At 41.7% G+C, this 19,161-nt stretch overlaps 1 protein-coding gene across 6 annotated transcripts in view; it reads right to left on the bottom strand.

Annotated features, from left to right (window-relative positions):
* The window catches only part of SDK1 (sidekick cell adhesion molecule 1), a 588,002-nt gene that overhangs the window by 457,381 nt on the left and 111,460 nt on the right, over nucleotides 1–19,161 (bottom strand). For all 6 annotated transcript variants that reach the window (XM_077918733.1, XM_028706986.2, XM_077918736.1 and 3 more), the window contains exon 3: nucleotides 13,834–13,993. In XM_077918733.1, coding sequence (XP_077774859.1) covers nucleotides 13,834–13,993 — 160 coding nt within the window. The remainder of the gene's footprint in view (nucleotides 1–13,833; nucleotides 13,994–19,161) is intronic.

The following is a 19,161-nucleotide window of genomic DNA, read 5'->3' as shown; positions in this document are numbered from 1 at the left end:
GTGTCGTCACGCTTGTTCATGTTGTGAGGGTGTTTCTCTATCTCGATGGCTTCCATGATTATTCTCTTGTGGTGATGTTCCATGTTAAAGAGCAATTTGGAATCTGCAAAATTAATTTCGTGTCCTGTTTCTTTCATGTGTTGGAAAAGAGAGGAAGTTTTTTCTTCTTTTTTGACGGCATTCCTGTGTTCTGCGATACGTGCATTTATTCGTCTGTTTGTTTGTCCAATGTACGTGGCTGGGCAGACTTTGCAGGGTATTTCATAGACCCCTTGGTTTTCCAACTGGATTTTATCCTTGGGGTTTCTGAGGATATTGGCTATTTTTTGGTTGGTGCAAAAGGCTGTTTTGATATTGTGTTTATGGAGGATTTTGCTAATTTTATCTGTAGTGCCCTTGATATAAGGAAGGAGGGCCATGCCATTGTTTTCTTCTGTGTCTTGGTTTTTGGGGGGTGTTTCTTTTTGGATTAGCTTCGTAACCCTGTTTTGCTGGTATCCATTGGCAATTAACACATTTGAGAGATTCTGTAACTCAGTTGTCAAGTGGTCTTCGTCAGCCAGGCGTTTGGTTCTGGAGATGAGAGTCTTGGCTACGGAGTTTATTTGTGCAGGGTGGTGGTGTGATTGTGCATGTAAGTAGCGGTTGGTGTGTGTTTTTTTCCGGTAGATAGTGTGTCCTAGGGAGCCATCAGGTTTTTTGTAGATTAGGACGTCAAGGAAGGGAAGTTGGTTGTTGGCTTCTATTTCCATAGTGAATTGTATTTTGGGGTGTAGGCTGTTGAGATGTGTGAGGAAGCTATCCAGTTTTTCCTTCCCGTGTGGCCAAATTACAAAGGTGTCGTCAACATATCTGAGCCAAAGTTTGGGTTTGTGTTCTGACTTGTCTAAAGCATTGGTTTCAAAGTGTTCCATGTACAGGTTAGCGATGACCGGTGAGAGGGGTGATCCCATAGGTGCTCCTTCTATCTGTTTGTATCTTTGTCCATTGTGGATGAAGTACGTGTTGGTTAGGCAGTGGTTGGTCAGGTCCAAGATGTATTCGGGGGGATTGTATTTGTTTTGAATGGCTGTCAAGGCTTCATTAATGGGCACTTGTGTGAAGAGAGATACAACATCGAAGCTCACAAGTAGGTCATTGGGTTGTAGGTTTTGCTTCTTTATTGTTTCTATGAACTGGAAGGAGTTTGGAACGTGTGAAGAGATGGATTCTGCATAGGGCTGAAGTTGCTTGGCGAGAAATTTAGCGAGATTTTGTAGAGGTGAGCCTATGGAGCTGACTATTGGTCTGAGTGGTGTTCCTTCTTTGTGTATCTTGGGGAGGCCGTAGAGTTTGGGGCATCTGGATGATTTTTCTCTGGGGATGATTCTTAGCTGGATTTCTTCACTGATAGGAGAGGCTTTTATTTTGGATTTGGTGGTTTTTTCCAGATAGGTGGTGGGATCTGTTTTTATAGGTTGGTAGGTAGGGTCTTGGAGTAGATTTGATAGTTTTGCTTGGTAGTCCGATGTGTTCATCACAACAGTGGCATTACCTTTGTCTGCTGGGAGAATGATTATGTTGTTGTCTTTCCTCAGGTTGGTGAGTGCTTTCTGTTCTTCTTTGTGTAAATTGCTTCTGGGTGGTTTGCTGGAGCAGAGGATGTTGGTGACTTCAAGTCTGATTTTATTGGCTTCGTCTGGGTTGATTTTGGTTAGGCTAGCTTCGACTCCGCATATGATGTTTTCCGTGGGGATGCGTCTCGGGGCGACTGCAAAGTTGAAGCCTTTGGAGAGTACTTTGGTTTCAGTTGAGGTGAGGATCCTGTCTGATATGTTATGTACTGTTTGTTTCATGGGTTGTTGTGGAGGGTGGCTGGGCTTCTGGCGTTTCTCTAGTTTGTGGAGTTTGTTGGTGTGTGTGTCTGTCTTGTGTGAGGTCTCCGTTTCAGCTCTCCAGACGGCTAGTTGTTTGCATTTGTCCCAGAGTGCAGGGTGGATTTTGTTACAGAGTTTGAGGTGAAGAGTGAGCAGATCTTTGTTGGTTTGGTTTAGTAGGTATCTTTTCTTGTGTAGTTCGTTTCTGATTAGAGATAGTTCAGTTCGTTTCAGGATCCTTTCGGTAGCTGGGGTTTTAGAGTGGAATTTAAGTTGGAAGCATGTGGGAATTAAGTTGTTGTCTCGGCAGTTGCGTAGGAACAAGAGATCACATAAGATGGTGGCTCTTCGGATTTCTAGTTTCTCGTAGGTTCTTGTCAGCTGGAAGGTTTCCTCCCCGTAGAGGTGAGATATTTGCTTTCGTAGATTTTCACGGGTACAGGAATGCAGGTTTTGGTGTCCTCGGGTGTCTTCCCGTGTAAAAGTTGGGGTGTCTAGGCGACGTTTCGACGAGGTCTCACTCGTCATCTTCAGGCTGGTGTTTTCGGCTTCTTGTTACTGGAACAGAGCAGGATCTCAGTGTTTGAGTTCCTATAAATACTGTTGAAGGTGTGGTGTATAGCCTCCAATGTTTTGGGCAGAGAGGAGGTTCCCAGGCTAGTGTGCCTTTTCTTCTTTTGTTCCTTAATTACTTGAGGGATATCTTGAGTGATTTCTTGAGCGATATCCTGAATCCCACTTAGGTGGGTCATTAGGTGTGGATTAGTTTCTCAAGCCTTTGTGTCTTGAACTCCATTAATGAAGCCTTGACAGCCATTCAAAACAAATACAATCCCCCCGAATACATCTTGGACCTGACCAACCACTGCCTAACCAACACGTACTTCATCCACAATGGACAAAGATACAAACAGATAGAAGGAGCACCTATGGGATCACCCCTCTCACCGGTCATCGCTAACCTGTACATGGAACACTTTGAAACCAATGCTTTAGACAAGTCAGAACACAAACCCAAACTTTGGCTCAGATATGTTGACGACACCTTTGTAATTTGGCCACACGGGAAGGAAAAACTGGATAGCTTCCTCACACATCTCAACAGCCTACACCCCAAAATACAATTCACTATGGAAATAGAAGCCAACAACCAACTTCCCTTCCTTGACGTCCTAATCTACAAAAAACCTGATGGCTCCCTAGGACACACTATCTACCGGAAAAAAACACACACCAACCGCTACTTACATGCACAATCACACCACCACCCTGCACAAATAAACTCCGTAGCCAAGACTCTCATCTCCAGAACCAAACGCCTGGCTGACGAAGACCACTTGACAACTGAGTTACAGAATCTCTCAAATGTGTTAATTGCCAATGGATACCAGCAAAACAGGGTTACGAAGCTAATCCAAAAAGAAACACCCCCCAAAAACCAAGACACAGAAGAAAACAATGGCATGGCCCTCCTTCCTTATATCAAGGGCACTACAGATAAAATTAGCAAAATCCTCCATAAACACAATATCAAAACAGCCTTTTGCACCAACCAAAAAATAGCCAATATCCTCAGAAACCCCAAGGATAAAATCCAGTTGGAAAACCAAGGGGTCTATGAAATACCCTGCAAAGTCTGCCCAGCCACGTACATTGGACAAACAAACAGACGAATAAATGCACGTATCGCAGAACACAGGAATGCCGTCAAAAAAGAAGAAAAAACTTCCTCTCTTTTCCAACACATGAAAGAAACAGGACACGAAATTAATTTTGCAGATTCCAAATTGCTCTTTAACATGGAACATCACCACAAGAGAATAATCATGGAAGCCATCGAGATAGAGAAACACCCTCACAACATGAACAAGCGTGACGACACATCCCGCTTGCCAGACATCTGGAAATTAGCCCTCCCCACAAAATCTGACACCAGATCCAGAGGCACACAGAACGCCATCACCAATCAACCACACCAGACCCAAACCCAGACCCTCTCCACAGATGAATTACAGATACCATCCAGTAGCCAAACCATGGTGGCACCTCCGGATGCTGCACCCCCCTGCAATCCCTACACAGATCTGGCTGGCACAGGCCACAAAACCACAGCTCGCCCCTATACACGAAGCCAAGCCAGAGCACAACCAAATGCAGTACAGCCATCTTCTCAAAAAAACTCTTCACAAAGTTCAAGAGTTCAAGACACAAAGGCTTGAGAAACTAATCCACACCTAATGACCCACCTAAGTGGGATTCAGGATATCGCTCAAGAAATCACTCAAGATATCCCTCAAGTAATTAAGGAACAAAAGAAGAAAAGGCACACTAGCCTGGGAACCTCCTCTCTGCCCAAAACATTGGAGGCTATACACCACACCTTCAACAGTATTTATAGGAACTCAAACACTGAGATCCTGCTCTGTTCCAGTAACAAGAAGCCGAAAACACCAGCCTGAAGATGACGAGTGAGACCTCGTCGAAACGTCGCCTAGACACCCCAACTTTTACACGGGAAGACACCCGAGGACACCAAAACCTGCATTCCTGTACCCGTGAAAATCTACGAAAGCAAATATATATATATATATATATATATGCAGGTTTTGGTGTCCTCGGGTGTCTTCCCGTGTAAAAGTTGGGGTGTCTAGGCGACGTTTCGACGAGGTCTCACTCGTCATCTTCAGGCTGGTGCTTTCGGCTTCTTGTTACTGGAACAGAGCAGGATCTCAGTGTTTGAGTTCCTATAAATACTGTTGAGGAGGTGTGGTGTATAGCCTCCAATGTTCTGGGCAGAGAGGAAGTTCCCAGGCTAGTGTGCCTTTTCTTCTTTTGTTCCTTGATTGCTTGAGGGATATCTTGAGTGATTTCTTGAGTGATATCCTGAGTACCACTTAGGTGGGTCATTAGGTGTGGATTAGTTGCTAAAGCCTTTGTGTCTTGACCTCTTGAACTTTGTGAAGAGTTTTTCTGAGAAGATGGCTGTACTGCATTTAGTTGTGCTCTGGCTTGGCTTCGTGTATAGGGGCGAGCTGTGGTTTTGTGGCCTGTGCCAGCCAGATCTGTGTAGGGATTGCAGGGGGGTGCAGCATCCGGAGGTGCCACCATGGTTTGGCTACTGGATGGTGTCTGTAATTTATCTGTGGAGAGGGTCTGGGTTTGGGTCTGGTGTGGTTGATTGGTGATGGCGTTCTGTGTGCCTCTGGATCTGGTGTCAGTTTTTGTGGGGAGGGCTAATTTCCAGATGTCTGGCAAGCGGGATGTGTCGTCACGCTTGTTCATGTTGTGAGGGTGTTTCTCTATCTCGATGGCTTCCATGATTATTCTCTTGTGGTGATGTTCCATGTTAAAGAGCAATTTGGAATCTGCAAAATTAATTTCGTGTCCTGTTTCTTTCATGACGACACATCCCGCTTGCCAGACATCTGGACATTAGCCCTCCCCACAAAAACTGACACCAGAGCCAGAGGCACACAGAACGCCATCACCAATCAACCACACCAGACCCAAACCCAGACCCTCTCCACAGATGAATTACAGATACCATCCAGTAGCCAAACCATGGTGGCACCTCCGGATGCTGCACCCCCCTGCAATCCCTACACAGATCTGGCTGGCACAGACCACAAAACCACAGCTCGCCCCTATACACGAAGCCAAGCCAGAGCACAACAAAATGCAGTACAACCATCTTCCCAGAAAAACTCTTCACAAAGTTCAAGAGGTCAAGACACAAAGGCTTTAGCAACTAATCCACACCTAATGACCCACCTAAGTGGTACTCAGGATACAACTCAAGAAATCACTCAAGATATCCCTCAAGTAATTAAGAAACAAAAGAAGAAAAGGCACACTAGCCTGGGAACTTCCTCTCTGCCCAAGAACATTAGAGGCCACACCTCCTCAACAGTATTTATAGGAACTCAAACACTGAGATCCTGCTCTGTTCCAGTAACAAGAAGCCGAAAGCACCAGCCTGAAGATGACGAGTGAGACCTCGTCGAAACGTCGCCTAGACACCCCAACTTTTACACGGGAAGACACCCGAGGACACCAAAACCTGCATTCCTGTACCCGTGAAAATCTACGAAAGCATATATATATATATATATATATATATGAAATGCCGGGATTGAACCGGTGACCTGCATGCAGAGCAGAAGTTCTACCACTGAGCTACGGCCCTTCACTCAATGACAACTCAAGGACTCTCATGGTAAAGACCCATTTACCCAGTTGGGAAAGCCCATTGGAACAAAAATGGCTTCAACAGTTTCTGAAAAGTGTAGATAGTGGGCACCTGTCATTTCTCGACAGGGATGCTATTCCACAGGACAGGAGCAGCCACATTAAAAACCCTGCTCTGATTTACTGCAGAGTGGGCTTCTGTGGTCTTTGGAACTTGCAGGAGAGAATCTCCCACAGACATCTATTGGGTATATAAGGAATAAGGCAGTCTGTCAAGTAATGTGGTCACAAGCTATGTAGGTACTTATATGTCAGTACCAACACCCTGAACATGGCCCGGTAGCAAATTAGCAGCCAGTGCAAATACCACAAGCAAGGTGTTATATGTTTGTGGGCATTAACCCCCACAAACAACCTAGCCACCACATTCTCCACCAGCTGCAGCCTGCAGATCAACCCCAAGGGAAGTCTCACTTAGAGTGCATTGCAGTAATCCAAGTGTGAGGTTACCCATGCATAGATAGTTGTGGTCAAGCTATCTGGTTCCAAGAATGGCTGCAGATATCATAGGAATCAAAGTTGGTAAAAGTCACTCCTAGCCACTGAGGACACCTGTACCTAGAGTAACAGGGTTGAATCTAGGAGCGCATTCAAATTATGCACCTGCTCTTTCAACTCTATCCAGGGCAGGCAACTTACCAACTTCCCAGATCCAGGAACTACTCGCTCACAGAGCCTCCTTCTTGACAGGATTCAGTTTCAGACTCAGTTTATTAGCTCTCATCCAGCCCACCACTGCATCCAGACACTGGTCCAGGGCCTCTCATTGCTGATTCAGATGTTACCAAGAAATAGAGTTGGGTATCATCAGTATACTGATGACACCTTGGTCCCAAACTCCCAGTGACTACTCCTACCAGCTTCATGTAGATGTTAAATAGCATTGGAGGCAATATAGTCCCTGTAGCAGCCCATAGCTCAAAAGCCAAGAAGCTGAGGAGCATCCAATGCTACCTTCTGAAAGCATCTCTGGAGTTAAGACTGGAACCACTGCCCCTGATACCCATTTCCCATAGGCAATCCAAGAGGATACAATGGTCAATGGCATCAAAAGCTGATAAAGGTCATCCATCAGGGCTACCAAGCTAGGTCCAAATCTGAACCCAAATGGAGATGGGTCTAAAAATTCAGTTTCCTTGAGGAATGCCTGCAGTTGCATCTCCATGACCCTTTTGAGTGCCTTGCCCACAAAGTGGATATTTGCAACTGGACAGTAGTTGTTGAATATCATTAGGTCTCAGAGCATTCTCTTGGTCCAAGCTCTTGCCATTGTTGCATAGTATCTTTGAAACTTGCATAAAAGGGTGTACCAGGTATTAAATGCTAAGTTTATCCTCAAACATTAAGAGTGTTTCCGAATAATAGTTTTCTAGTGATTTTGCATGCAAGAGAGAAAAAGGCATTTTCATTGTCTGAAAGCCAGAAGGGCACTTAAAGTTTCTGCAGATCTGAGCAAGCAATTTAGGAAAATGGACAATTTGTTTTGAGTGGAGCAGCCTGGAAGAGGCTTGCTGCTTAAGAAAATCTAAGACAGAAGATGGATAGTACATCAATAAGTGAAAATATCAATGAAAACACTGGAAATGATTCCTAGCATTTCTTTTCCTTTCTGTTCCAGAGCTCAATGGCTAGAAGAGGGCTGTCATGACTTGAGTGCCCAAATTCAAAATCTGGCTTTCCAAAGACTGGAATGCATTTTATAGTTTTCGACAGCACCTTCAATAGGGATTAAAACATTTTTTTTAAAAAAAAAGAACATATGAAACTGACTTATGTCAGCTGGTCTATATATACATAATTTTATTTGTAAACCACATTTCCACAGTTCAAACCATGCTAAAGGTGGCTTACGACACGAAAAGCGTAACAGCAACACAACAAAAGTAGTCATAAGCAATAAATAAAACATCAAAAATACACAACCAAATGGAACAATTGCCACATAAATCACAAGATCCGAAAGAAAACTCAAAAAACCCACCACCAACACCAACACCCCCCACTGACACACATACACAACAAAAACTGAAACAACACCCCAGCCCAAGAGTTTGCTTGGGGCTTGCTGCGTGCCTGTGATCAAACCGCTCTTGGCAGTGAACTAGGCCCTGCTGTCAAGCTTTAGTCTGTTGAGCCCAAAACATTGAGCTGCAAGCTTGAAAATGCAATGACTGATTTCAACTCTAACATAAACCATCTTCTCCCAGGGCAGACAAGAATGTCATAGAGAAGAATGGCGTGCTTTTTAAGGTTGTTTCTGTATTGCATATTCTGTAATATTATATGCATTTGTTTTAATGTTGTTAATGTCCCCTCCACAAAATAAATAGTTTTGCTTTGCCGTTCCCACCCACCATTTGAAATTCTACATATTATTTACATTCCCCCCTCCAGTCCTCTTTGCCTCAGCCAGCCATTTCACCACAGGATCCTTTCTTTGCCTGCAGGGGACAGACACCTAAACAAATAACATTATTTTTTCCCCTACCTTAGCCATTTCCTCTTTGACAGGATTACCTAAAGTACCAACTACATCCATCCTTAATCTTTTAACTGTTGTTATATTTGTCTGAGTTCTCCAGACAATATTTAATTTTACAATAAAATAGAATCATAGAATAGTAGAGCTGGAAGGGATCCTGAGGGTCATCTAGTCCAATCCTCTGAAATGCGGGGGGGGGGGGTGAGTTTTACTATAATTAAAAAATACTAATAATTATAAAAATAATTAGTATTTTAGTAAAATTAGTATTTCAAAGAAATACTGTATTTGGAGGACAAACAAGAGTCTAAACAAAGCTACATGACCAGCACTATAAGACTTTTCAACTGAATTTAAATTTTAGTTTCCCTACCATGATGTACTGGGAAAGAAAGCCAAGGCACAGTTAGAATCATCTGGCCACCGTCTCATTTTATTTACAAAATAAAATGAAATATATTGTTGTAGTAAAAATGCGAAAAATAAGCATTTAATTATCCTTGGCTTTCCTTGAAAAAATACCCGCTGCCTAAAAGCAAAGTGTATTTAATTAGTAAGTGAATATTTTCTGAAGAAGATGTTGAACATTCAGACTAATACAAAACATTTCTAATTCAGCATAAGATTAAGTCTCTGAATGGGTAATAGATGGAGGGTAATGGAAGAAAAGAGTGTGCATTGCTGTAAATCAAATAAACGCATGACATCACCTTCCCATAAGAAATAAAAGACTGCTTATTTCCTAGCTTTTCTGATTTGGGCAATGCATGTTGCTGATTGCTGACAGGAGTAGAGAGAATCTGCCTTTTTTTAAAAACGGGGCTTGTGTATGTCTGTTGCATAATGCCAATGGAGGGCACAGGGTCATCACCTAAATATAAAAGACAGAGTGCACAGACAGTTCCAATGCACAAAAACAATGGCAGAGTGCCAAGCAGAGTTATGAGTTTAAGCACAGAGATCGAGAACAGTGGGGAGTAAGAAGTTTGGGGTGAAAAGTTTATCATAAGATTGGTATTGAAGACTGCTCATGAGCTCTGCACAAGCATGCAAGCTTTGAAGGAGCTAGCTCTTCAGCTGGCTTTTAATGAACTTTCCCACCATCCCTACTTTTGACAATCAGTCGGCATTTTTTAAAAAGAGAAACTACAAGCCATGCTTAGTAATTTCCAGTCCTGCAAAGTTAATTTAAAAACTGAAGTAGTTCAGCCAAATGAACTTTTTAGTTTATAAAATGTTCACCCTCGGCATTCAGTGTTATATACTGCTGTGCTGAGGTATAGGGCCCAATAGCAAATCAGGAGCCACATATAAGATTTTTGACAGACAGACTATCATCAGGTGAAGCTTTCCCCTTTCCCCATACAGTGGTACCTCGCAAGACGAATGCCTCGCAAGACAAAAAACTCGCAAGACGAAAGGGTTTTTTGTTTTTTGAGTTGCTTCGCAAGACGATTTTCCCTATGGGCTTGCTTCGCAAGACGGAAACGTCTTGCAAGTTTGTTTGTTTTTTCTTAACACTGTTAATACAGTTGCGACTTGACTTCGAGGAGCAACTCAAAGAACGCGATGTGGTAGCCTTTTTTGAGGTTTTTAAAGACTTTGGTGATTTTTGAAGCTTTTCCAAAACTTTCCCGACACCGTGCTTCGCAAGACGAAAAAAATCGCAAGACGACAAAACTCGCGGAACGAATTAATTTCGTCTTGCGAGGCACCACTGTAATTATATTTCCATTAAAATATACAGGCTTACCCAGTTTAATTTGTGCCAGTCACACAGCTACTAAAGGCACAAGGTATGTTTCACTTTGTTCCTGTTCTTCATGCTGCAAGCTGCTCCCCTTAGAATAGAGGGGAGGGAAGATGCAGACAATGCTTCACATTCCTTCCTCAGTCCTGCCTTTTCAATGCTTGCAGCAAACTTTCCAAATATTTAGAGTGTCAGACTAAGACCTGGGAACCCTAGGTTTGAACCCCCACTTGGCCAGTCACTGGCCAGTCACTACTTCTCAGCCTAATCAGGGCTATTGTGGGAAGAGGAGGGAGAGAACCACGTTTGCCACCTTGAGCTCCCTGGAGAATAAGATGGGATATAAATGCAACAAATAACATTTAAGCTATGAAAAGTGCTTATGCAACTATTTTCTAACTTGCACTCTGCCTTATATCAAAGGAATGCTATGACTAAAGAAACAGAAATATTCAAATTCATGACCCAGTTAGAACTCAAACAGTTAGGTGCAGATCAAGGGGGCATTCTTTGCAGCACCCCTGAGAAGAGAGGAAATAAACAGAATAATGAAGCAAATGAGTATTGTTAAGGTGCCAGGCCCAGACAGATTTTTTGTGGAGTGATCCAAGTGTCATCTTGACTTATTAACCCCCAAACTGCATTCAGTTTACTAGGAAGCTTCAGAAAGATCCTCACTCTCCCATCCTTCTCTGTACGAAACACAAATTCCAAATTCTGTAATTCCAAAACCTGGCAAACACCCAAACTCTGTGAGTTAAATCTCACTAATCAACACTGACAGCAAAATCCTTGTAGCAGTTCTAGTGGACAGGCTTCAGGAAGTGATGAGCATCCTAATCCACCCAAACCAGGTTGGATTTATATGACACCATCAAAGGGTAGATAAGCTCCATCTTGTAATTGATCTAGTAGCACTCAACAGTACTAGCACATTGCCATTAGACTTGTTCTCCTTGGATGCTAAAAATGAATTTGATTTGGTGCAGTGGCTCTTTTTCTTTACCCTAGGGCACTGGCTCTGTGGTATACCCCAAGAACATGTGCACTGGGTGAAAACCATACACATAACACCCATGTCCAGGATACAGGCAAATGGCATATTGTCAGGTTCGCGCCCCCCCCTCCCCATGCAGAGGGTAACCAGACAGGGATGCCCCCTTTTCCCACTGATATTTCCTCTTTTTCTAAAGCCCTTAATATTTGCCATACAACAAAATACCAAGATCTGGGGTGCGCAATATGGGGGGATTTGAATATGCAGCTTGTTGACGTGATGAGACTAAGGCCAAATATAGCCCAATGTTATTCAACCAAAAGAAAATATACTTTTTTCTGCAATGATTTCATCTTAATGAATAAATGCAATTCCCTGCATATAAATACAAAAACATCCAGAGTGATTTTGGTTTTTGGAAAGCAATTAGAAATAAATAATAGAGCTGAAATATTCATAGCAATATATTTATTCAAACTTTATAGTAAATTTTGATTAGCTTTCCATGCACATTCTGTAGAAGACAAATGCTTCAAGTATTCAAAACAAGTTAATCAAACCCTAAACAAAATAAATATGGTTTTCATGGCAACCTAAGGAATTTTTTAAAAAACAAAGTATAATATATAAGTGCAGCAGGCAGTACTTAAAAGGAAAGGTCTTCTGTATGTCCCTTCAGTAGCAATATGTAACAATACACTACTTGGTTTTTGTATTACAGAATTATAATATAATATTAAGTAATGCAAGATGCTGGATGTATAACAATCGTCATACTAAGGCCTGTTCTATTTCCGATCCTCTTTCCTAGCCCACCTTTCTGTACTGCTTTCTTTTACACCTCCCAAATATTGTTGGTGTCCCATCAGAGTTGTGGATTTCTGTTCAGTTTTTTGGCCGCTGACGGCAGTAAAGCACCCCCATTGATCAACCCAATATCAAAATCACAGACATGCTTTCTTCTGTGATTAATCAAGCCAGTAGACGTTGTTACTCTAAATAGTAATTTAAATTGCAATTCCATACATAACAATCCTGCATTCTGAGTGTTCCAAGCACATCACAGCCATCAGCAGCTGGTTGGCAATGGAGTCTTATTTTGCATGGACTAAGGGCTAAAGGGCCAGAGATACTTGTTCTGCCCAGTGAGTCACTCTTATGCAAGCTAAGACAGAGGCATGACATTTCTCCCTCTCTCCTACACGAACGTAGGCTTTGACAATTTTATACGGCAGGTATGGGGCTGACCTGAGACAGCAAAACTAATCTAACACCACTTGTTGAGTTCATGGCTTGAAGCAGAGACATTTTAGCTCACAGCTGATACGTGTAGCCACTATGCGATGCCACCTCTCAGCGAACAGTTTCCACACAGATACCAAGCTCATACAGTTCAGACATTAAGTGATATGGCAAAATGTGTATCTCCATCAGACTACGTTTTGTAGAAAGTTCATATGCAAGCAGTTTGCCATGGAATGCATTGAACAAATCACTACATGTCGATTACCCCACCCATCCCTGAACCCCACAGTGAATCACACTGACAACATAAGAGGAGCCCTTCAGCTGAATGGCTCATCTAGCCCAGCATCCAATTCTTCACTTGCATCTGGACTTGAAAGGTGTCCAGAGCACTGCCTAGTCCTGTTGGATGAGTTTCTGTTAGTAAGGCTTGAGGATGTAGACATGGTGCTTGGATCAGTCAGGGCAACCACTTGCACCCTGGACCTTTGCCCCTTTTGGCTGATAAAAACTTGCAGGAATGGGACAGCTGGCAGGGCCAGGGAGGTGATTAATACCCCCTTTCAAGAGGGGGTAGTCCCTGCCTACTTGAAGGAGGCAGTGGTAAAATGACAAATGACCTTTTGTTTGCCAAGCATTTAGTTGTTTAAACATTTGTAATCTGTCACTATAGGTTTTCATAACAATATCTATTTTGATAAAAAATGTCTATAATGCAGACCCTCCAAGTGTCCCTATTTTCCCTGATTTTGAAAAGCCATCCCAGTTTCTGATTTGATCCTGGAATGTCCCATTTGGTATGGAGGTATCCGACTCCGGAGACGTCTAAAGGCATTTCTGATTAGGGAAGGGTTTTTTAAAAATATTTAATGTTTTATATATGTTGGAAGCTGCCCAGAATGGCTGGGGCAAGATGTGTAGGGTATAAATAGTAAAATTATCATTATGGAATGGGACGTCCCTATTTTCATCAGATAAATGTTAGAAGGTATGTACAATGTATTAGAAGAAAGGAACTGCATTGCAGGGGGTTGTACTAGATGACCCTCGGGGTCCCTTTGAATCTACAATTCTATGATTCTATGAGATATCATAAAGGCAGCCCAGAAGATAGTTCTACTGCCTTAAGTTTTAACTGTATTGTATGTTTACCCATTTTGTTCTTTTGTGATGCAATGGTACAAAAATAAAAATCTTTCCTCATTACAATGCTGAAAAATATAATCTATAGATTGCTATTCTAAAAGCCACTTACGTGTACTCATTGGTGAAGGCCGTGGTTTCCCTGCCATTGTGCAGCCATTTAAATTCCAAAGGCCAGCTACCTTCTGCCAAACATGTAAGCACGAGGCGGTTCCCTTCTAGGTGAGTCTGGGGCAAGCCTGGCTCTGTCTTGAAATAGGGTGCAACGTCATCTGAAATAGGATAGAAAAAGAAAGTCAAAATGAGGGAACGAGGTTGTGAAATTGCTTTATGTTCTTTTTCAAGACAGACTACAAATCAAGCACTTACGGTTCTGATTTTTCTAGAAAGGGTTCAGGTACCTCCTAGAATTTCACACCAACCAAAGAGAACAGACAGAAAATGCCTATCCAAATTCTTTATTTAATCTTACCATCATAGGTGTTTCAATACACATCACATATATGTACATATTGCTACTCTAATAATCTAACTTCTATGCAAATAAGAACATAAGAAGGGTATGCAGGATCAGGCCCATCTAATCTAGCTTCCTGTTCTCATAGTGGCTCACAGACACCTGCAGGATTCAATGTCAATGGCACTCTCCCTTCTGCGGTTTCCAGCAGTTGGTATTCAGAAGCATTACTGCCTTTGATCATGCAGATGGAGCAAAATCATCCTGGTTAAAAGCCATTGTTAGCCTTATTCTCCATGAATTTATCTAATCCTCTTTTAAAGCCATCCAAGTTGGTGACCATCATTACTTCCACTAATAACAATAAGAAAAATTTTATTATTCGTATCCTGCCCATCTGACTGGGTTGCCCCAACACTCTGGGCGGTTTCCAACAGCAGTGTACTGTACCTATTTACTACTGGCCGAGTTTTGAGAAATGATTTTTTTTGAAATTAATTTAATCACAAAACAGTAAGTACAGTGGTACCTCGGGTTAAGAACTTAATTTGTTCTGGAGGTCCGTTCTAAACCTGAAAACCTGAAGCACCACTTTAGCTAATGGGGCCTCCCGCTGCCACCATGCCGCCACTGTGCAATTTCTGTTCTCAACCTGAAGCAAAGTTCTTAACCCGAGGTACTATTTCTGGGTTAGTGGAGTCTGTAACCTGAAGCGTCTGTAACCCAAGGTACCACTGTATTTTCAGCAGTGCCAGCCTGCCCATGAGGCAGGCTATAGCAACTGAGGTTGCATGGCGGTGGCTTCTTCCAGTGAGATCTTGCAGAACTTGCATGAGATATCACAAGATATTGCCACAAAACATTGCAGCCACACGACCCCCATAAGCAAGACTTAGGTGAGAAGGACGCCTTCCTGTTTCATCTCAGGTGGGGAAATGGGACGGGTGCCCCTGACCTCCATGCCCTTGTTGGCTTTGCTGGGTGTCTGGGATGGACTGAATGAAGACTATTGCTTTAAAACTCTGGTCCAACAACCATTAGCTGTAGCACAAATGCTTACAGCTAAAGGTTGGAAATATTTGAAGAGAATTAACAAAGAGGCCTGATACGGACATGCGTATTCTTTACTGATAATGCAAAATATTGGGGCAATTTTTTTTAAAAAAAATAATGTTTGGCAAAGTTTTATTCAGCATATAAATAAATGATGGAAATACGGTAATATTCAGACCCTCCCACCTAGATATGCTTATATTTTGAATTTTTTTTATGATATTGATTATTTTTGATGGAGTTTTAGATTCTGTATCACTTACATGTATCTGCCCAAGGATAGAGAGAATAATAATACTGCTTTATAACATTTCACCACTCACCTCCTGCTCTGATAATTAAAGATAATAGCTGTTTCTTTTTTCTTTTTTTCATATCCTATCCCATCCTTTCTCAGACTTATTCCTTTCTTATTCCTTTCCTCTAGGTATGTATGTATTTATGAATCTCTCACTGCCCACTTATCTCAATATAAGCATGTATCTTTCTTTGTACTGAAAATTAAATCAAGATAAATTAATTTCTGAAAAAATCTTCATCAGTGGCCAAAATGATGAAAAGATAATACTGGGGGGGGGGGGGTTTAAAAAACAAATAGAGAGAGTGAGTTAGGATCTTGGAGGAATGGATATCTATACTGAAGTTATATCATTATTCTGCCACTCATCCTTAGGCCTTAACTTTCTTCATTTTTTTTAATGCTTCATAGAATGAGAGTATATCATATCGCTGTACAAGATGCTTGAATCCTACACAAAAAACAATGAAGGGAAAATACAATGATAGAACTTGGTAATAGGTAATAGGCCCTTGTGGTCTATTCCAACTCTATGATTCTATGATTCTATAATAAATGTATGCCAGGATTTCCTTACATGCCCAAGTAACTTACAAAACCAATATGTTACCTTCCCTCTCATCTTCCCATTCCAGCTCCCCATCCCCTGCATAAAACTTTAAAAAGCCATAGTAGGGCATAGCTGCATGCTGTTATTGCCTTTTTCATGAAGTTTGTATGAGTGTGCTTGTCTCACACTCAAATTTAAATAGATGTGGAATTGATCTCAGAAGCAATAGAAAGGGAGAAGGTTGGGAGGAAGAGGTGTCAGAAGCTGAAGAGGTCACTGGGAGCAGGGAAAGTTTATGGTGGAGTGAAGTCCAAAATCAGAATCAGAGGCAAAGGCAGAAGCAGGAGAGAAGGGAGGCCAAGTGGAAGACATGTTTTAAGGGGGGTGTCTCCTACTCCTGCGGCAGCAAGCTCCCCTCCCTCCTGGTCTCCTAGGACCAGAAGAGGTATGAAGAGGGAGGAGCAGAGACAAGCACATCAGTGTAGTCTCAGATTGCTTGGGAAGGACCTGGGGGGGGAGATTTAGGCAGCTGTGGGAAGGCAGGGACCTTCAGCTTCCATAACTGCCTCATAGGGACAAGACGTACAGAGAAGAGTTACTGGGCTCACTAGGCCTGGTACACCTGAGCCTTGTTTCTGCTGATAAAAATTTAACTCCATGTGATGTTTTGCTGACTGGGTCCCTGACACTCGGTTCACCCTCTCAATTTAATTATTTTAAATTTAAGCTGTGAACTAAAATCCAGGCCCGATAATGTAATTAAACTGCTTCTGTCATGGTTTTGTAACAGTATTGTCTGCAAATATCAAGGCCCAAGTTAAGCAGGATATAACAATCCTTTTAAACTTCATTGTTTATACTCAGCACTCACATATGATGAAAATGTTAATATATAAAGCTGTTACAAAGTAATATCTTATTCAAGGTTTTTTATCATGCATTGTTTTCTTTTGAAATGCAAAGATGTGATTTGTATTTATAATTTCAAATGTTTAAATGCAATTTTATTAAAAAGTTTTAACACAATAAATTTATTATCTGCACATAATGAGAGATTAGTTGCACAAAAGACTACATAAGATTGTGCAGCAAGAGCTGGGGAAGATGATAGAGTCTAAGTGTCCAAGTCTAAATATATGACCCGACACAATAATTTCCATGAGGGGGGCATGGCAGTTGAACTAGGTTAAACACTATTCAGGTTTGCTGTTTAAATTAAATAGCACTGAATCCAAAGTTCATCTGGTATTACCTAAAGCTACTGGAGTTGTTTACCATCCACCACAGGGAACTGCTGTTTAGCAGGCTATGTACTCCAACACATTCAGTCCCAATACTGAAGTAAGTTGTATGCCTCCATTCAACAGGGCTTACTTCTTAATAAATGTGCATAAGAACACACTCATAAGTTGCTAAGGTTTCCTGATGTTCAAGCAAAGGTACTCACTTCCTAGCAGAATGAAGTCAGTCTGGTGTGCATTGTCCTGAACTCATATTTGATTCTTGTTAGAACTTAGTTCTATTAATTTCAATGGGTCTACTCCAAGCAGAACTTAGTTGAATACAACCAACCAATTTAAGTTTTGCATGTTTCATATAAATTGTAGAAAAATAAAGTGTGTTTAGAAGTGCATTCCTGGACAAGCCTTACACTAAATAAGACTTGAAATAGGTTTACATAATTTTAAAAGTTGGTTGGTTGTAGATTTGGAATGGAAGGACTGACATAGTAATTATGGCTGGGTTGGTAAGAGATCATACATAATGTTGGCTAGATCCTTTTCCTATTGATGTGTAAAATAACTGCAAAAGGGCATAGAATGAATAAAAAAATGCTCTTTGATATTTTCTCCCTACTGAAGAAGAGCCTTTTTATGACTGATTCTCCAGCTCCTGCTTGTGCTTTCCTATCATGGAATCTTGTTAGCAATTTTGATCCAGAGGTTGATGATAGTTTCAAAACTATATCCAACACTTGCACACTATTAAAAACTCTCTCATTCAAACCCCAAAGCAGATTTTTTCTTCACAAAAAAAAAAAGTAATTTTAAGACCGTCTGGTTAAAGACAATGTTGAAAGGCACATTAATCTTGCTGTTCTACAGGATGTTTTTGTTCAAAGCTGCTATCAAAATTCTTCATTTATCCTGAGACATGTCCTGCTGTGATAATCATTTCATCCAAGCTTACTTTTCTAACTTTCTAAAGAGAGTTTAATGAACTGCATTTAATTCTTGTGAATGCAAGAAGCAGAACAGCCTAGCACCACGTATTATACCAGAGGGTATAAACACAACTATATTTGAGGTCAGAACTTCAAATACAGTAAAGAGTAAAAAAAAATATTGAACAGACTTTATTAGAATACTGTGCTCTGCCCCTGGGGAAGGGGCACATCAAAGGAGGCATTTTTCATACTTTCCATGGACCATACTTAGCAAAGGGCTCAAAGAAGGCACCAACTAATATCTGGTCAGTTGTATGTCAGGCTTTATTCCAGTAATATTGCTTCACGACATCTGATTTTGCCTATGGCCCAGTGTCCTCTCAGCAGTAAGTCCTTTGGCCCACCTCTTCTTCCAGGCTGGTTCACTGTCTGACTCATCCTCAGGCACCTCCCTGGAGCTGGAGTGCATTTCTAGGATGGGAATCAGTGCCAAAGACAGGCCAGGCAGCTCCTCCTCACCTCTTGGGATGTCCAATAGTAATGAGGCAGGACCTCAGCTCAAGAACCTGCTTGATCCCTCCACAACATACATATCAACACCTCCCCAACCATTGGACTCCACCCCAGGATCCAATTCCATAGCCTTGTCCCATTCCTCTGCCCCTTGCCTTGCCAAGATGTCTCCACAGGACTCATTACAATCCCTGTGTCCTGTCTCCCACCTAAGAGGTGATTACTGTAAAAGTAAAGTACTAAACTTTTAGTATACCTGTTTAACAATACAAACACAGTAGCTAGGCAAGAGACCAGCTAATCCAGGTGCTCTACAAGGCAAATGAGTGACAACAATAAATCCAGTTTGAGGACAAAGGCCAAGTTTCAGGAGTTCAAGAGTAGTAACAAGAGTTCCAAGAC

The sequence above is a fragment of the Podarcis muralis genome, chromosome 14, assembly GCF_964188315.1.
Source record: "Podarcis muralis chromosome 14, rPodMur119.hap1.1, whole genome shotgun sequence".
Lineage (NCBI taxonomy): Eukaryota > Metazoa > Chordata > Lepidosauria > Squamata > Lacertidae > Podarcis > Podarcis muralis.
The sequence above is the reverse complement of the archived record's forward strand: the minus strand, read 5'-3'. Positions and strand labels throughout refer to the sequence as shown.